At 33.6% G+C, this 21,137-nt stretch overlaps 2 protein-coding genes across 5 annotated transcripts in view; one reads left to right on the forward strand and one right to left on the reverse strand.

Annotated features, from left to right (window-relative positions):
* Positions 1–17,670, forward strand: part of LOC112046122 (hexokinase type 2) — a 42,287-nt gene extending 24,617 nt beyond the window's left edge. For all 4 annotated transcript variants that reach the window (XM_024082642.2, XM_024082650.2, XM_024082633.2 and 1 more), the window contains exons 7-9: positions 3,223–3,428; positions 5,896–6,122; positions 11,228–17,670. In XM_024082642.2, the coding sequence (XP_023938410.1) occupies positions 3,223–3,428; positions 5,896–6,122; positions 11,228–11,317 (523 nt within the window). In that variant the 3' untranslated portion in view covers positions 11,318–17,670. The remainder of the gene's footprint in view (positions 1–3,222; positions 3,429–5,895; positions 6,123–11,227) is intronic.
* Positions 15,965–21,026, reverse strand: LOC112046089 (ras-related protein Rab-4B-like). Its single transcript, XM_024082580.2, has 4 exons — positions 20,859–21,026; positions 20,703–20,783; positions 20,261–20,593; positions 15,965–19,532 (listed from the first exon to the last, which is right to left on the reverse strand). Exons 1-4 carry the CDS (start codon positions 20,872–20,874, stop codon positions 19,318–19,320), a joined length of 645 nt encoding a protein of 214 aa, XP_023938348.1. The 5' UTR covers positions 20,875–21,026; the 3' UTR covers positions 15,965–19,317.
* Between the last annotated feature and the right edge of the window lie 111 nt (positions 21,027–21,137).

Consider the following 21,137-nt stretch of genomic DNA (forward strand, 5'->3'; position numbering starts at 1 on the left):
ATAGATCTTACGATTATACGATTGGGTGTTTAAACTTTAAAGTGAAGTAAAACAACCTCACAACAAACAAATATTTCTGTACTTTTCGCCGGTGATTACTGACCAATGATTACCCATCAGATGTTATATCAGTATTTTATTTCCGTTTCTAACAAGTCGATAATTTAAATCCTTATAATTTGTTTTTTTGTCGACGTTATCTTATCTTTAAAGAGAACTTCCTCTGATATTTAAAACGTGACAAACTTACCGCAGGCGCAATATGAATTTTAACACCTCAGTAGGTATACGTATGACTAACAGAAGTGTATACGGTCTACATTAGTGAATCAACAAAAGTACACTAACTTATTGATTGGTTTAATGACCTTTGACCATTCTTTGACTGTGAATTTTAATACACATACTTTAAATAACAGCATTTTAGACACACCTACTTTATCTGTCGATATATCTACCGATTATTTTATTTGATAATGATTTTCGTATAGGTAAAGAGCCTTTAATTAATGCTTTTAATATTCTTGAAGGTAGACACAAATAAAACACAAGGTATTATTTTTTTTCGAAGTGATCGTCAAACGGCTTAACACATTTTGCCAGACCGATGTCGATAAAAAAATTACGCGTAACCAACGACCCTACTCCATAACTTTTGATTACATAAAAAGTTAAGTCAATTCATGGTGATAGTTTGTAAGAAACAATTCGGTAAACTGATCGCGAATAGGGAATTTTGTGACAATAGTTTTTCTGCGGCAAAGTTCCAATTTCGTTTAGTAAAATGTTTTGCCTAATTATTTGTACTGACACCTCGGTGCGTAAGCTCGACTCGCACTTCCTGTTTTTTTTTTTTGTACTAAAGTAACAGTAATTAAAATAAGACTAATTAAAAGCTAGGACACATAACGGTACTTACACGAAGTAGATAAAGTTATATTATATTAGATATAGTTTAATTGTACCAGTAAATAAATATTAATCTTCTACATCCAAGACAAATGACGGAACTATAAAATGACCTTTAGATAACTTCCCTATGTCACTTTTACCTACTATGAATTCAACGTTTTTTTTTGTAAATAAGTCATACGAATATTAATTACCACTACCAAAAGTAGTTACAGGAAATCCTAAAGACTCTATCTATAATCCTAAAGACTATCTATATAAACAGTTTGTGATAAGATTACTTACTCAAAGCGTGATAATAGTCTGATGGTAATCATAACCAGGTACCTAATATAGTTACAATTTTAATTCAATAACAACAGAATAATCCATTTAGAGTACTTATTAGCGGCGTTCATGAGTTCATGCAAGCTGATTCCCACCGGGTTACCTTTAAATATCCATGCTTTATTCATTGTTTTGTCTAAATATATATGAAACCGGAGTTTGTATCACGCTGTATGAACGCTTTTCTTTTTTGGACGGCTTACCTTCATCTAAATTCCATCCTTTGCCACTGGTACTTACTATACCCCCTCAGATTATTGTTTAATACACCTAAATTGTAAAGGCGAAAGAAAGTACATATACATTTGTTACTCCTTCTCGCCGAACTATATCTACTAAATGAATTTGGCCGACATTTGGAATGAAGACATACTATAGAGAAACACCTACCCACTTTTTATCTCGGAAAAATCCATGGTTCCCACGGGTCTAGCGAATTTAACTCACGAGGTCGAAGGTATCAGAAAAATAATGAACACTCCGAAAACAAGTCGTATAACTTTATAGTCATGATGAATCATGATTGTCAGATCATTGTGGGAGCAAAGTTCAAAGTTCAAACGTAATTAAATAACATTGAGCAGTCTAGAGTTCGCGCTGCTACGTCAGGCGTCATAACATTTGATACCGGTAATTCCCAGAATGTTTTAGTTTAACCACAGATCTAAAATAGAGGGTAGTTAGTTTGGCATGTCTGTGGCATGGTAGCTTCAAAACTAATGGACTGATTTTGATGGGATGTTTAAAAACTGATCGAGATTCTCATCATCAAAGCTTCTTCATACCATGCTGCTCTAATGTGGGTTGGCGGACTTAATAATTTGATTCTGTAACAATCATATTAAATTATAGGTACCTATAATGATACAGCTAAAAGCTTACTTACTCTCCGAATTTTTATTGGGGGTTTTAATAGCTTCGATAGATAACCTTTAAATGGGCAAACTGAAATTCCAAAATTTATTATAGTTTCATAGTTATATCTATACATACAGTAGGTAGTAATAGTCGGAAAGTACCAATTTTAGTCATATTCAACACAGTTAAAATACCGTTAGTTTTAATTGCTTAATTGTATAAATAATGTTTATTATCAAATTTATATTTTATGGTAATATTACACACTTGGGGTGTGCCAATTGATAGCATTAATTTTTTATTAAATGTTTTAACACACTTTCTTTAGTTCATTAAATTTAATATTATTCTTGATAAAGTGTAACTTGTTCCCAAGGCTTACCTGTTATTGAATAATAACAATAACTTCATCAAGTTATGAAAATGAGAGTAAAGTTAGAGTGTAGATATTTCAGAAATAATTAAAAGTTCCACTTATATGAACCTTTAGACTGTAATATTTCAAAACTTAACCACTAAAAATGGTGGCTCACATTGAATGGATGACTCCTTAACATTATTTATCAGCCTATTTTATAGGCCTACTATAAAAGGCCAGGCCTTCCTCCTTACAATAGAAGGAATTCGGAACTGAAATCCACGGTGGACGGGCTTAGGGAAATATTTTTGACTTTGTAAAAATTGCTATCGGTAATAAAGAACGAGATAGGCGGCATAAGGTGTGTCGTGTAGCAGAAATAATAATCTAATGTTACATATCCCGAGCCAGGAATGGAATGAAAATAACGAACTACTATATGTTAGCCGAAATTTTACGGTTAAGTACTAAGTTCTACTGATTTTTCTACAAAGTTCAAAAATTTCTTCAGTGCAATTTAGCCGAACCATGTGTTCAAAATTACTAATGCCTTGATTTTATACTTGGGTGGATTTAGGCCTTGATGACAGCTATCATCTTGTAGATGTCGTACCGTACTTTTTACTGGACTCCCCGTATACCTAACTCTAACAGTTCTATGGAGGTATTGGGAGTTTTGGTTTGGGAAACATAATATCAGTTTAGCTTGGATCCATATGTCTTAATTACCTATCTAGAAACTACAATTACTGTTTTCCCCTTTACAGACAAGAGAAGATGATATCCGGGATGTACATGGGAGAGTTGGTTCGTCTAGCGCTCGTGAAATACACACGGATGGGCTTGCTCTTCGGAGGCAGAGGTTCGGATCTACTGTACGAGAGGGGCAACTTCTACACAAAGTACGTGTCGGAGATAGAGTCTGACAAACCGGGCGACTACACCAGCTGTATGGAAGTTCTTGAAGAACTTGGTGAGTTTCTTTATATTGGTAAAGATAAACAGGAATACTTAGCTTATGTCAGTGACATGTATAGTAGTACTGTAAGTTGTAAAGTAAGGTACGCACTGTGCGTACAAGTTTGATTCATTACATCTTTGTTTCTATGAAGTGCGCCCCACATTTTCCTAATAATACGTTATCAACCCATATTCGGCTCACTGTTGAACTCGAGTCTCCTCTCAGAATGAGAGGGGTTAGGCCAATAGTCCACCACGCTGGCCCAATGCGGGTTGGCAGGCTTCACACACGCAGAGAATTAAGAAAATTATCTGGTTTGCAGGTTTCCTCACGATGTTTTCCTTCACCGTTTGAGACACGTGATATCCAATTTCTTAAAATGCACATGATTGAAAAGTAGATGGTGCATGCCCCGGACCGGATTGGAACCCACACCCTCCGGAATCGGAGGCGGAGGTCATATCCACTGGGCTATCACGGCTATAATTCCTAATACTATTTACCAAATTATACCTATAGGTATTTGGTTTTACCGTCCCTCATATTCAAGAAAAACCAATATAAGGTTTTTGTTGTTTTCTTAAAAACATGATTATATTTTTTTGTATCACTCATAATCACTCATTATTACAACCATTTTTTTGCGAGGTAAGATATATCTACTTGCATCTTAATTTTTATCTTTTTCGTCCACAAAAAGGTTCATTATTTTGTTATACGTGATTGTATTAAAATGTCTATAAAATAAATTCTACAATACACCAGAGTCACCGGTCTTGAGAATAAATTAAAACATTCAATTATAATTTCACGTTTACCTTATCACGTTATCAGTAACCCTTTCTGTTGAATGCAAGTGATAATAAGCAAAGCTATTTACATACAATACACATTATGTAATGCAACATGGCATCACTTGTACATATGTTTTCTGTGGCATCACACATCGAGCATTGAAACGTTGTTTGAAATAAATCGTATATATTGCGTAAAGGTTTACTAACCAGTATGCGTTGTATTGCCCAAATAATATTTACGTAACCTTTATAATAGTTAGTAGTGTGACTGTTTTTTTTTTTTGAGAATTCCCTTATTTAAAGTAGGCTTTTATATGCAATTTTGAAGTCATGTGTCAGTGAGTTGGTACCGGTTTGTAGACCTTAACGAGCATATTTTCAAAATTGATAAGTATGCCTCATCGAAAAACGCGGAATGACGCAAGTCTCGACAAATCGTCGACATAATTATAAACATGTTATTAATTGTGTCTTTTCGGTAATCAATTCCCGATGGACAGTGATACGTTTTGACGCATTGTCAATCAAACGAAGTGGTTCCAATTTAGTTTTCAAGACAAGATCCAATTACATTCTACAGGGCAAGTTAAATTAAAGCTTCGCAAAGTAGGACATCGCATTAGTGTTTCGTGCAAGATCTGCGATGTCTGATTAAATATCTACTAATCAGGAAAATTTGTATGTTCCATCAACTATTGTTATTATTTTAAGGAAATATAAAAGGGTTATTTCTTATTAGAGCAACCCGGCATTCCAGGCGTTTACTATGTTATGGTATCACCAGTAAGATTTGATGAGTGACGTCATCGTGGTTCACCAATACATAGGTAGAATAGGTAGCATCGACATAGCCTACCTATATATTTGAGTGACGTGAATCACTTGCGTATAAGCACAGAAAACATATGTATAAGCAGAGTTCACTCGAACAGGGGCGGAACCTGTGTGTATGGATGGGTCTTAGCTTTATTCGAGGCAAAAGAGTTTCCAATATTGATAGTACCAACCTTAATATATGATATTATCATCTAACGGTTGTAATACATATGTAGTAATTTTGTTGCAGTATTTACCTGGTAGGATTGTCGATATGGCAGTGGTGTATTGTACACCTCCTGTCAAATTTTAGGTCTTTACTTATGGTACAATCACAGAATATATAGGATGCTTGGGAATATTTCCCATAACTCTGAGGTTATACTCTTTACCGAAAATTAATTAAAAATGTTCAAGGAACATGTGTTCTAAAATTAATATTTTCGGGGTAAATAATATTTCTTTTGTAAATAGATCTTAATATGTGTCCCTTATACGCATCCTTATAATAATGACGTATTTTATAGACACGGATAGTCGGAATTATTTGAATTACTTTGTGTGAAATCATAAAAAATTTCTATTTTTTAGTTTAAAAAAAAAAGTATGCGGTTTGTCTCCTATAAGTGGACTTTAACACCTTGAAGTTATGGGAAATACACCCGAGCACTCTGTAGATAAAGCGCTTAAGCTGGCCCCTTTATACACTTGAGTCAATATTGTCTGCTACATGTATGTTTTCATTGGGCCCTAGACATTATCCCTTATAACTGTACATATAGAACCGCCCCTGTACTCGGGACTTGTCCAATGATCTTGTTATAACCCAAATATCAGCTAACTCAGTGACGCGCCCGTGCACGCAGGTCTGTCGCACGCGACAGAGGCGGACATGGCGGGCGTGCGGCACGTGTGCGAGTGCGTGTCGCGGCGCGCGGCGCACCTCGTGTCGGCCGGCATCGCGACGCTGCTCAACAAGATGGCGGAGCCGCGCGTCACCGTCGGCATCGACGGCTCCGTGTACCGCTTCCACCCGCACTTCCACACGCTCATGTGCGAGAAGATCGCGCAGCTCGTCCGCCCCGGCATACAGGTACTTTCAGCTTGGAACATTTTGATGCAAAACTTCTTTACACACGGTTGAATTGGGGAGCAAGTTGAGCTGCTGAGCTCGAGTGTCCTCTCAGAATGAGAGGGGTTAGGCCAATAGTCTACCACGCTGGCCCAATGCGGATTGGCAGACTTCACACAGGCAGAGAATTAAGAAAATTCTCTGGTATGCATGTTTCCTCACGATGTTTGTCCTTCACCGTTTGAGACACGTGATATTTAAATTCTTAAAATGCACACAACTAAAAAGTTGGAGGTGCATGCCCTGGCCTGCATTCGAACCCACAGTCTCCGGGATCGGAGGCAGAGGTCATATCCATTGGGCTATCACGGCTTAACGACGTCGAGAGGGATACCTAAAGAAGTTTTACTTCAGTGTTGTAGTCTAAAACACATTCGTTTCTCATTGATTATTTCACGACAATTGCCTCGAAGAGGACGTTAAAGGTCATAATTAATTGTAAACACGGAAAAAGATCGGTACTGTGTCAAATAGACATCTAGTATAAGTTGTATGAAACTCCTTACTGCAAACCACAGTAATCCGAATCGTAAAAATAATCATCGCCGTTCATGCGCTTACGTCCTCGACCCCGTACCCGATCATTTCTCTGTCTCTAATTATTTTAGGAATAGATAAATTTAATTTCAAATTTCATTTCATCTCTCTTCGGGCACGCATATCTCTCGCCACCAACCTGATCGGCGAGCCGGCATCGCCTAGCCATAGCCGCATCGATAGCTGTTTGTTTATTTCTGAGTTGATAAGAATGCTATGATCATAAGCCGTTGGTTTGGTCCATGTCCCTTTTATTACTCAAGAAATATTTGCGAGACCCCCTCCCTTGGCGGACGCCTGGATCCGCCACTGCGCGTTGAAAGCACATTTTTTACACATAAATATTATTATTGACTCGAGGTCAGAAGTTATTACAAATACTTAATTTTAGCTCGTCATAAACAATCATTTCAGTATTGAAATAGGTAAAGTCAGTTCAACGAACTTATTATTTTCAAAGCCATTCGAGATTTAAATCTCACATGCGAGCCTTCAGAAATCTCGTGACTCCATTAAATATTTGAACAAGATAAATAATACATTATTTTAATAACATTACCTCAGACACATATTCATAGCGGAAGATAGATCACTTGAAACACTACAAAACAGATAATCATATTAGATTGTGTTATCTATTTAAGTGCCAACTTACATGGTATAATACTTATTCACATAGATATCAGTTATACCTAGGTACTTATTTACTTAGCTTATTTAGCAAAATTTATAGAAATAATTTTACTCCTCATCAGTCATCATGGTGATTAGGTAAATATTATTATCAATTGTCACATTGTTCATCAATAACGACCTCTATACTAATATTATAAAGCTGAAGAGTTTGTTTGTTTGATTGAACGCGCTAATCTTAGGAACTACTGGTCCGATTTGAAAATAGATAGCCCATTTATCGAGGAAGGCTATAGGATATATAATAACCCTGTATTCCTTCGGGAACGAACCACGCGAGTGAAACCGCGCGGTCTCAGCTAGTATTCATATAAGAGGAGATTTGAGACCTTAAATTCGCCATCAAACAGGATGATTATAATGATAAAATAACATGTTATTTACTATAAACTAAACTCGAAATTTAAATGAAGTAGTCATAACAATCCATAACAACATGAGTCCGTAACAAAAATTTGGAGATTACAATGAACCAATTTACACCAAAACTGAATAGTTTTTATCTAGAAAGAGTAATAAAATCAATCCGTTCGATTTCCCGATGACCTTAAGCATACCTCATACTTGCTTACTTTCAATTTTGTTTATGCAAATTAGTACACATGTAATGAAAAGTAGCCGCACCGCCCAGAACTCGTCTCGCAACTATTAAGTTCAAGGTTATCCTATTTTAAAAAGATTTACTACTAGCACCTTTTATGTCTTTTTCCATTTTTGTGTGTGCTTATATGTGAGTAGGAACAACCCACATATAAGCACCATTGCAAACTTATTTTTTATTACTGCTTTAACACTTTCCGCGTTACCCAGTACCAGTAAACTAGGTAGTTACTATTTCCTGATAACTGTTACCTACGCTAACCTCGGAGAGCGCGTTATATGACCATATAACATACTTTACAGTTCAAATATGCCACTTTCTGAATACATTATAGTCATAGTTTCTAAAGGGATAAACTGATTTTTACGCCTTTTCAGTGGCGAGGCTAGATCAAAATTTAGACGTATTATTATCTATTTGTTCATTTTATCTCTTACTATCTCATCGTTTTAGTTGGGTCGATTACCGTGAATAACGCGATGTCATTTTATTATCTCGGTGGTCGAATTTTGCTTTAGTTAAGTATCACTATTATCAGCCTATTTTAAAAGCTTAATATTTCGTAATCCAACCCAGGTTAGCCATGTCGCCGAATCTCTTTCTACAAACGCTAATGGGAATGACAGATTTTGTGACTTGTCGATAGCAAAAGTCATTCACATACATTTTCCTAGTTTTCGAAGCGTTTACGATCGTAGAAAGAGAATCGACGTGCCACTTGGCTACAGGGACGGACTTCGTGATCTAAAGCCACATAGACTAACCGCTGGAGCAAGGTAGTCAAGAAGATAAATAGTTAATAAGAAATATCCTTAATCAAAACACATTTATAACACCTGCATGAATTCAAAAATTCAAAATTTATTTATTTCAATTAGGCTCAGTTTACAAGCACTTTTAAAGGTCAGGTTTATGTCATAATTTAATTTAATCTAATGGTTGTAATAATAGTCGAAAACTTAAAATTAAAGTTACGAGGGTTCCAAACGCGCCTTGGTCCGAGAAGAGCCCACAACAAAGTCAGCCAAGGTTTATTATTAACATAACGAGAGGTACTCGTAGGTACGAGTTAACTGTATCAACTCGTAAATTACGTCAAGTACTCTCATTCGCTTTAAATAATATTACAATCATTTCTAATTATATTAATTTGCCAATTTTAATAAATAAGTTGATACCTGTCTATGTTAAAAATCTCAAAAGACTAGTTTCATGTTTAAATTATTTTTCATCAACGTCCTTTATTGTAATCCAAATATTTAATATTCAATTAAGGTTATGAACTTATTTACTCGTAAGCAGCTCATATTATGTAGCTCATACGTATTGTTGATAAGAGCCAATGACACGCGACGGGCGAGCCCCTTTTCGATACCAACGTTTTAGGTTAACCAAACGGCCCGTTTAAATTTTATCTCTGAATAAAATAAAACATAAAAGTTAGTGTTCTGTTATTAATTAGCTAAGTCCGAAAAGACCTACATTTAATCGCCCCTGCTAACAATATATTATTTTATTTTAAACTAGCGGACGCCCGCAACTTCGTCCGCGTGGAATTCAGTATTTCACAAAGCCCGCGAGAACCATGTAGGTATTTTTTCGGGATGAAAAGTGTGCCTATGTGTTAATCCAGAGTAAAATCTATTTCCATTCCAAATTTCAGTCAAATCGCTTTAGTAGCCGCTGTAAAAAAGAGGAACAAACATACACACTTAGAACAAACTTTCGCATTTATATATTAGTGTGAAGTGTGATATAAACATATTCCCGGTTTCCTTGGACTAGTCAGAAAATACTGTGTTAGGAGTGGGTACGACATTAGTCCACCGGACGTGGATCGAACCACCAACCAACTCTCGGTGAAAAGTCAGGCCCCTTTAGGCTTCAAGCATATTGCGAGTATATTGCCGAGTGACTATACACTTTTTGATTTTGAACAAAACACACCCATTATGACGCGGTTTGTTATCTGAGTTCACTAACCTTATCTCTAAATTATTTAATGTTTATCACAAAATTAATACTGCAAAGTATAAGCACGTCACGTACCTACTCATTTGCTTAAACACCATTACTGTTCAGATTCGTCAAATAATAATTGAATAACTGCCTCATTAGTGAATTATTATTTCAAGTCAGCCAAAACCGCCAATCCGCATTTGAACGGCGTCGCCATACGCCAATATGAGCTTAGTTTGTCCTGCCTTTGAGAAATTGCAGACTATGTCACGCTCGAGCATGTATCCAATCTATTTTGAGACAAACTATCACTTAAATATTTCTAAAATTAATACAATTTTATGACTAATGTAAATATTACGTCCAATAGAGGAATATTTGTATTCTCTCATTTATTTATCTTCTTTTTTTTAATTTTTAACAATGTTATACATACAAAATATACAAAACACTACTAAAACTTTAACCCTCCCGCTGCGGACATTTGAGTGCCCAAGCAACCGGTGGTCAGGGCTCTAGAGTGAGGAACCTCCTCACAACACGCGCCGTCTCAAGAATCACTGCCTTCTGTATCCGACTCTTGATCCAACAGTTAATCAAAAGCTTCTTAAGGTGTTGGTCGAAGCTTTTCGCTATAAGACCATTGACTGAAACGACTATTGGAACAATAATAGTTGACTCAACATTCCACATGGAGATAATCTCGTGAGCAAAGTCCAAGTATTTAGATACTTTTGAGATTTTATTATTATGAAAGAATAAGCAGTGGCGGAGCAAGGCATGCCAAAATTGCGCACCGACTGGCCAACATGAGAAAAATAAATATGAATATCTTTTTTCCTCGCGTTCCTAATAGCGAATAATTAGTTGGGTTATGTATAAAAAAATGGTACGGTATAAATTAAAATGATGACGATAACAAAAATAACATTTAAATACATAGACATTGAAAGTTTCATTCGAGAAAATATATAAAACTAACAGATTTTGTGACGATTTCTGTTTGTTCACTCCGAGTCGCATAAAAGAACTTTGTTCCAATATTCCATATTCCATATTGATGCATGCATGTTCCATAGCCTCAATAGCTCAACGGTAAAGCGGTCGGACACATCACCGAGGGGTGGTGGTTCGATCCCCGCCCCGTTGGTCTATTGTCGTATCCACTCCTAACACAGTCTATGCCGACTAGTTGGAGGGGAATGGGAATATTGGTCAAGATATGGCAAATATTCTTTTAAAAAAAATATGTTTAATTGTGTAATGTTTATTTCAGTTCGACCTGATGTTGTCGGAGGACGGCAGCGGTCGCGGCGCGGCGCTGGTAGCTGCGGTGGCGTGTCGAGAGCGCGAGGTGCAAGCGTAGAGCCAGCGTACAGCCAGCGCCTCGCACTGTAGCACTGACCCGAGCCTCAACCTACAGTACCTCATGCACAACCAAGGTGGACTATACCCATAGTCGTTTAGATCAATTTTTAAAAGCCATCGTTCGCACTGCACATTAAACTTCGCAAAGCGTCGCGATTCAATAATAAATTCAGTTTAAAATTCAACATTACAATGAAAATTATTTGTTGTTGCGATGCGTGTAGTGAATAAAATTACAGATATTATTATAAGTAAAAAGATATACATAATTTATGTGGGCTCTTAAGGACAGTGGCGTAACATGGTCGTGCGCGGCATACTAAAGAGGGCATCAGCAAGGGCCCTCCCTCAATTCCAAACGGCGAATACCCACGCTACGGCACTGGTTTTAAAACTCAACTCAGGCATTACCCGCGTTTTCATGTTCTGTGGTCATACCGAAGAACTGGTTAAAAGGACTTTGAAAATTAAAATAAATGATATTCAGTGATTCACCAAAATGTACTTCTCATATTATTAGGTTCCTATATAATGTAGGTAGATACCTAATTAATTAATATTTATATTATTAGGTATTATTTAATTATTATTTGTATATCTGTGTATTTTAAATGGGTGTATAACCTGAAGTAAAGAATTATTATTAATATTATATCAACCTATTTATAACTTTTTACTTATAATATACACACTTTTTACTTATAACATACTATCATAATATTTTTAAAATGTAAAGTGTCCGTGCGTACGAAAGCCAGCGGCTTTGAAATTAAATAATGAAAAATTGTTTCGCAAGAAACATTTGTATTTTTGTACAAAATAGAACGATTTATTATGTTTTTATTATTAATTTATTAAGAGGTGTTATTAGTTAGGCTAAGTGGCGTTAAAAGTGCGATAAATCAAAAATAGACTGTTAATTATGTATGTACCTAGGTACATAATACCAGAATGCCTATGGTTTGCTGTTACGTGTAGGATATTAGGTTAGACCTGTGGCCTTTCTGTAAGTTTTCAAATAAACAAAATATTACATCGGCGTAAATCCATCATTTTAATCTATATATCTAATAATTCTATATCGATTAAGCTTTAATCATAAAGTAACGCCTTAGTCACGTGAGCAAGTAAAAATATGTATTTGGATGTAAATTACCATTTTTTAACTAGGCGATTTACGTAAATGCTTATTTTGAAACGTGACAGTAGCGGTAATTTCAAATATGTTAATTATTATCATCAAAACGATTGATATATTTAGATTTAGATTGATTATAAAATTAAATAAACATCGATGTAACTGTTTTACCTATAATTTGAGAACTTACTGTTTAGGGCACTATACTACTAAAGACATACTAAAGACATACTCGTTGTGCATTGTTTACCAAAAAACAAATCGCTAGTCATTTCACATCTAACAATAATTAATTGTTCTTAAATTAATGATAATAAAGTTGATTAATAAGCTTAGAACAATGAGATATAATTTTGAATGAAATTGTATCAAAAGTAATACATATTTTAAATTAAATAAGTTATGAAATGACATGCATTTTATACCTTCATTTTAATTTGTTCGTAGGTAAACAGTAACTTCGAGTAAGGCTTTAGTATAGTCATATGTATATGTTTATAACTTTATATATTAGTAATTATAAGGTGTTCCCACTGTGCTTGGATAGACAGTTTATCTGTGGGCTTTCTTGTGGATACAAATGATTGATTATAACTGCAGTCTTCTTTAAAAATGTTTTATAATTTATTTATTACAAAAATGTCTTAGATTTTTGTTGTTGTTACTATATTTAAATGAGTTGGATAAATTAATAAGTAAATACTTACTTGTTATATTATATAAAAAAAAATACTTATTCTGGGTATAGGTAGACAAGATTTTACGAAGTTTGTACTTATTGAATTATTGAGTACATTAGAATAATCTAGTCACAATTAAATTTAATAAGGTATTCAGATCCAAAACAATCTTAAAATATTCACACTTTACACAGGATAATGGCATCATTAATTCAAGACTGATTTAAAATGAGACCATCCACGGCCAATCCATTAGATCCTACTTACTTTTTACATTTTTCATGTTACGCGCCAAATTTAAAAGCTAAGAACGCCAGGCTATTGGCTGATATTTACAATACTTTGTCATAATGTAATATAAATATGTCTGGGCTTTTTCAACATTGTCCAACCATAGGAGTTGGCTCGTAACATTAATGCGTCCAGGATCTTACAGTCAATCCGTTCCTGCCACATCTGCATTTGCCTATTTTATCTCTGCCAGCATGCAGTATCTACTATTTGGGAACTGGTATGTTTAGTTTATTTCACGAATATTGTAGGTTTACCTACCTACTACCTGCTCACAAATTGTAGTAGTGCTAAACGTATTCAAGTAACAAATACATTTTTTGTGGAGAAATTTTCATGAACTTTCTCCCCGCGGAAAGGTGAAAGATATTTCAGACTCATAAGGACTAAAACCCTACAATCTTCGAATTCGTTATCTGAACCAAATTGTATTGGTGAGATAGAATTTCTACTATATGACAATATCGGTAGAAATTCTAATATGGTTCTATTTAAAGAGTAAAATCGTATAGAATGTGCTCATATATCTTTATTAATTTAAAAGCAATACTATTGTAAGGGCGCTAGAGAGGCTGATTTAAATAAAAGCGGTATTCTAGTACAAAAATATTTTTAAAAATCCCGACATTAAGTGGTACACCCTCATCAAAGTCAACTTTCGAACAGAAAAAGTACATCGAAATTGTTTATTCGATCCGTTTGTGAAGTTTTGACGGAAGGCATGGACACAGTATTTTTGGGTCAAGCGTTAAAAACTTTAATTATGTATATGAAATATTATTAACTTGGCGTTAAATTATTTACCCTGTTTAACGCCTGAAGAATAACTTTAATTGGCAGTGTTAACATGTTTGGAAAAAAAAGTTGAAATTATATGAATGAGCCTGTCGAAGTATGAACATTTATTTATTTGATATTTCATGTTATTTATAAGAACTGGTTATGTTTTCTATGAGCTAATTGAGTGCGAAATTCTACCCATTGAGTAATTAATTAGTTAAGTGCAAATTTAGCAATAATGTAGGAATCTCGGTAAGTTTGCTGGCAATAACGCTACATTAGAATCATTAGATCATTCCATTAATAAAAAAATTACAAGGTACCTACTACCTTCATTTTAATTTGTGCCACATGAAGGCGGACTATTACGAAATTAGATTTAAATTAAGACTATTATATTAATTATGGAGAGTTCTTATTGTAGCAGGTGCGGATTGCGGTTGGACCAGACTAACTAGTTGTCTGTTGAAGATTGAAAAGATTTCGTTCTAAATTGATATTAAAAATGAAAACAGTGTATTTTTAGTTTCAAGTAAAAACTTGTGTGTTCATCAGTGAAATTTAAATTCAGTATAAAACGTGTTTATGATTATCAGGAATTGACTGAGGTGTACCTGTAAGATCAAGTAAACGGCCTTAGAACCTGTGCCTGATTTCTCGGCTATAGAATCGAATTCTTATTAAAGCAAGAGTCTATAATTACCAGAATAAGCCTACTCCGACGGAACTCTCCATAACATGTTGTTAGGTACTTTTTGATATGTGCCTATATAAATCTTATACTTAGTTTTATTTAATATATTAACATACTAAAATCAGTTCTCTTATTAATTTTTTTTTTCGAAAATTTAATGACTGACTGATTTTTTTTTGTTTTAGATTTAGACATCTACCTACTAAGTGAGTTTTTAAATATATTACTGTGATAGAACTAGGACATACTGTAAAAAATATAAATACTTTAATTTTGTGATTTTCCGAACGGTGTTGCCTACGAAGGTGTGCTGGAAACGCATGGAAAGTAGCGGGTTTGATGCCCGGGAACACATTTTAATTTTTTTATAAGTTTACCTCTAAACAGCGTAGACTATGTAATTCTTTCGTGTTTCTGTTAAATTACAAGGTGATGGTTGATATTAAATATTTATACCTACGTATCTGCCTACAACCATTAATAATGGGGGTAGGTATGACAAAGACCTTACTACTGGATATTACAGCTAGCTACCCACGGTCCGATAAACCCAAATGCCTACAGCGCTGCCGGCATGACACGTCCGATAAAGTATGCAACGTGTGTTGTCGCGATTTTTGCTTCAAGTCGAGCCGTCATGTACATCGTGACAAGCTAAGCATGTGGGTATATTGGACCGTGTGTGTTTATATTAGATTTTGTAAAAGGAGTAAATACCGAAAATTATAAATATATACAGGAACAAAACATCGCATGCTTAATGCACTTTGGTTCAATTAGATATTTTTTTATATATTCTACCGACCGTACATACGATATTAGTTAATTATATTACATCATTTTATAGTTCCTAGTTTAAATAGGTGCATTTTACTTTTAAGATTTGTATTTTTTCGATAATTATGCTGCATCGAGTGTATCCTAGTTTAAGAATTTAGTTTGTGTTAAAAATTGTGCTTAATTATTAATGTAATTCTTATATCTATTTGAATTCTTATAGCTTGTAAGAACTTGTGATAATTCACACTAAGTACTTCATGCACGATCAAACACTGTCATTTGTTTTGTGTGAATTGCATATCTACTTAGATAGCATAAATGAATTCAAACAGAGCTATAGACGGTTTAGTTTGAATACACCTTCAACTCGCACGATATCGTTTTGATTTATGTGGCTGATTCATAATTATGTGTAATCGTTTCCGTTATCTTATCTTTCTAGATAGGTAGATAGTTTACGATCAACTCACAGACATACATTTTGCGATATCGAAACTACGCACGAAATATTTTGTAAGGTCAAGTTTGACATGATACAATTACAATAGAGTATGAAGGCCCTGTGTTTACTATATTATTGTAGTATATGCAATGCACTAAACTTCTAGTTGGCTCTCAATTTCAACACATTGTACCAGAGTTGCCACCGTCCCGATTTTGCCAGGACAGTCCCGATTTTAAAGACGAGGGCCCGCGTCCCGACGGCCTATCGATTTTGTCCCGATTTTTTACAATATGCGAAAGGAGCGGCTCGTAAAACAACAAGAAATATGTATGGAAAAATTAATTATATAAAATAAATTCTTTTTCCTTACACTGTCTCACATGTGTCATATTTTGATTAGACCAAACGCTGAACGTCTCTGATGGATGCCCAATTGTGCCGATTTTTTTCCCTAAAGGTGGCAACCCTGGATTAAACTGAGGAGATATACTACCTATATTCCTGTCAGACTCAAAGATTGACGCATATTATACTATGGTATTAGCCAAGAAATTAATAAGTTTGTTACATCGAAAGTATCATTGAAGATTTGAATATAAAAAATGCACTTTGATAGCTAACATATTTATTCTTTTAAGTTCAAAGCTAAAAGAAAATCTTAAAATAAATCAGGGCCAAGATACGAAATATAAATAAATTTTAGCGTTAATTACGTACGAGACAATATATTATGTATTATATTCGTACTTATATATCTAAATTACGAGTAATTTGGTTTCTCACGCTACTTTCACATAAGAGTAATTTTTTTCAGGTTATTAGTTAATAGGTACTAATAAATACCTAAATGTTTACTTAGTTTTTGGATTATTTACTTGGTTAGATTTTAGCTATAAGTTTAATCCAAAAACATGTTGGTTGCTATAAAGCAAATAGGTCCTAGTACACAAAACTACCTATCTACTTTTCTGAAATTGTACAAAACTTATTATTGAATTATGTAAGTATTTATTTTTTGTGTTTTCCATGGCTTTGCTAAAAATTATGATTTATTTTTTAATTTGTCACCAATTTGTCTATTATCTACAATGTGTAAGAATGATGGCAATGGAAAAAATGTCCTTAACTTTCTGCTTAAAATCGAAGTTTCATACATTCCACATGAGAATCAATGATGACATTAAATGGGTCTTTAATTCATTATTACCTTGGATATGTTTGACAAGCAGAAATGTACATATCGCCACCAATTAGGGATAAAAGGTTGATAATATGTTCACGTAATGTATGTAATTTGAAATATTTTCGACAAAACTGTAAAATCACGTGACCCTATAAATATTAAATTTTGTATTATTTTTACAATAATAAATCTTTTGATCAGTCTTAAAAGAAATGGAGAAATATTTTATAAATATTTAATTAATTAAGTAATTTATAAACTGATATTGTATTCACGATATATTTAATTATATTTTAGTTAGCTCCAAATCTAGAGCTAAAATAATGTTAATAATTGCAAGAATAAATTTTTAAAGAATGAGTATTTTTTATTATTTACTAAATACCCACCTTTATATTTTTATTGAGTATCCAAATAACATTAATAAAATTTGAAACATTTTGACGTAAAAATATTTTCTAATTTGGTAATGTCAAAAGCCAAAGACTATTTTTTTGCATGGATATTATATTGCAACATGATAAATCAGTTAATATTCAACAGGAGCCAAAAAGAAAATTTCAGTACGATACACTATTATACTTCATGTCATCTACATCAGCAGGCTTCAAGTCATTTCATCAATGTCTTTAGACCTTCAAGCTTACTTAACATATTTTTAGGAGACAAATATTTCTTAGAACCATGAATTCCATGAAATAGTTTTTTTTCAGCTTTTATTCTCTAAATATAGATTTAACAAATAGCTCATCAGCTCAGCTAAGTTTTGTTTGTAAAGAAATTAAATGAGATATTCATTTATTTTTTCTTTATTGTCACAAATATATTGACAGTACAAGCACATTAATTAATTAAAAATACATTGATTCAAGAACAATTGAAGTGTGTTGTCTATCTTTGCAAACATCATAATATTAGCGGAGCCCGAGATGCTAAATTTGCAGTTACTAAAGCGTCATTGGAATCGATTAGATTTGGTAGATAAGATTTTTTTTTGATTGCTTAGGATCTTAATATTGGTGGGCATGTTTAACCCACCAATATTAAGAACCCCTTATGTGCATCTGCTGCAATTGAGTAACTGCAAAAATCCCTTCTTCGGCTCCCCTACTATATAACATTTTTACATCAAACATCTAAAAAGCTGTGAGTTTTTTAACAAACTGAATATGAACTGAATTCTAACTACAGTTTTCACTTAAAAGCCAACTATTACAATAAAAATAATTCAAACAATGCTTCATAAAAAGACAAGAACCAAGATTTACCAAGAACAATGATACTTTAATTTTATTTTACTTAGTATTTATTCAGCTGTTTTCATAAAACATCTATCTTGCTATAGAAGCTCTTGGAAAAAAATAAATTCAACATAATTTAGAGGGCACTTAATACTGTGTTTGGGATGTTAATTTTCTAATTGATTCTACATTTGACACCAAATTATATAAAATATTCAACAATATTTCAGACTTAAAGGATGACTGTTATAGAATATACAACCATAGAATAATTTCCAATTTTGGACTGTTTCAAGATTATTTCATACTCTTTCGAAAGTAACCAATATGCAAGTAGTTAATAGTTCAAACTGCATTTTCATAAATATCAGAAAAATAGTTATACTTTTTGGTGAATAGCATCATTAAGTAGTACAGAGAGTTCCACTAGTCTTATATTATATTCACAGATCATAATATACCATTAATTACTTATTATTATACAATTAACAATATGAAGATTCACAGAGATACAACCATTACATTAAAAATCAGTTGAACCAAGTGAAATTCAAATACTGAGATTCGCTTCACAGAATTTTATTAAGATTGTTATTGCATTTACAACACAATAACAAAGTCTTTTAGTAAATAACTTATAATCAAAATTTTCATGTCATGTCAAACATTTTAAAAGAGAGTGATAAAGTCAAATTAATAACAATAATAGCTTAATCAAATATTCAATAACCTTAAGAGTTAAGTTATATCATACAATATACTAACTTTAGACGTGGCAGGCGCAGTCGGATGGAGTTCTTGGAGGTTTCTTTGGTGCGGTCAGTCTCTTCGATGTCGCTGTGCCATACTGAATACCTGAACCTATTCTTTCTGGATCCAGTTCTCCAGTTTCGATTTTAGCGAGAATTGTTTTAGAACATTTCAAGAAAGCTTCCTCTACATTCTCCCCGGTTTTAGCACTGGTTTCGAGGAACATTAATTCTGTAAGTTAAAAATATATTATTTCCAAGTTACCCCTATTAGAATTCTAATAATACTAGCTGACGCCGCTCAGTTTTACCCGCGTGGTTCCCGTAGGAAAGCTGGTATAATAGCCTATAGCCTTCCTCGATAAATAGGCTATCTAACAGAGTTTTTCAAATCAGACCAGTAGTTCCTGAGATTAGTGCATTCAATTAAACAAACAAACTCTTCAGCTTTATATATTAGTATAGATTAAATTATGCATATTACAATGTGATGTACTGTTCCATTTATCTTACTCAATAAAACAGCCCTAGCCTAATTAACAATCAAACACAACTAAAAGCCTTCATAATAATTACTTGTCACATATCTGCTATTATCCTACTTAATTTAATAATTATAGACCTTAAGCTACTTAATTAAAAAACACCATTATAATGGTTATTAATAATATCACTAAAATATTATATTAAGTATCTGTACATTCATAGCTTTTTGATGTGAATTTCACAAATTCCACAGGCACCTTTAATTGTTTTGAGGACATAAGTAGCTGTAGTTTCTGTGTTAATTCAGAATAAGGGTATAACCTATCTCCATTAGTAATTAGTTATATCAGTTCAGGCTTCAGCAGTTGTGGCAGAATCATACACACAGTTAGATAATACTTTCACTCGTACAATATCAGTGTGATAGGTACTTAGAGTAAATATGTTAGAGCATGATGAAATGAAAATATTTACCATTATCTTGGGCAAATTGACTAGCCTCTGTAAATGTTACTTCCCGGGATTCCTCCAAATCTTTTTTGTTGCCCACGAGTAATATGACAATGTTAGGACTGGCTAGAGTGCGAGCATCTCTCAACCAGTTGACGAGGGCATTGAAAGAGTCGCGCGATGTGACGTCATATACGAGCAGGGCTCCAGCAGCACCGCGGTAATAAGATCGCGTCACAGAGCGGAACCTCTCCTGCCCTGCTGTATCCCATATCTGTAACTTTGTAGATTTCCCACCAATATTTACAATTTTGGAACCAAATTCAACACCAATAGTGTGACATCTATCTTCTTTGACTGAAATACAATATTAAATAAATTAATGGTGGTAGAAAATTGATCTGTCCACACTTACACAATACCCAGTGTGATTAAAACGCAGTAAAGGTAATTAACAGAAACTTACATTTGTTTCCTATAAAATTGTTTAGTAGACTTGATTTGCCTGCACCAGCACTTCCAATTACTAAGAATTTAAATAGATATTCTGAAAATATATTTAACGTATTAATTAAACACATTTCTCACGACAAACAAACTAAACTTAGAATAATAATAGTACCGTATGATTCGGACATTATGACCAATTTCTACAATGTTTCAATTGTGTAAGAATTGCCTGTAGAAACAATTTAATTACTCTGATTTTATTGTTATTTTATAATAATAAAACTTATCTATTTCCTGAATTACAGATTTTTTCCTTCAATTCAATTTTTATTTCTTAATGTCATTGTCAATAATTTGTCAATATTATCGTCACAGATTATATAGTAATATTTTTTTTTTTAATTTTAATTATCGTTGTCAAATTAAACCCTAGAATACTGTTGAAATATAG

Source organism: Bicyclus anynana, chromosome 13, assembly GCF_947172395.1.
Source record: "Bicyclus anynana chromosome 13, ilBicAnyn1.1, whole genome shotgun sequence".
In the NCBI taxonomy this organism is placed as follows: Eukaryota; Metazoa; Arthropoda; class Insecta; order Lepidoptera; family Nymphalidae; genus Bicyclus; species Bicyclus anynana.

Bases quoted from the DNA above. Each gene is read 5' to 3' on its own strand.
- LOC112046089 (XM_024082580.2), bottom strand. The intron at 20,594-20,702 runs GTAAGTTTCTGT...ATTGTATTTCAG, and splicing joins CAATTTTATAGGAAACAAAT to TCAAAGAAGATAGATGTCAC. The intron at 19,533-20,260 runs GTAAATATTTTC...TTTAACTTACAG, and splicing joins TCAATTTGCCCAAGATAATG to AATTAATGTTCCTCGAAACC.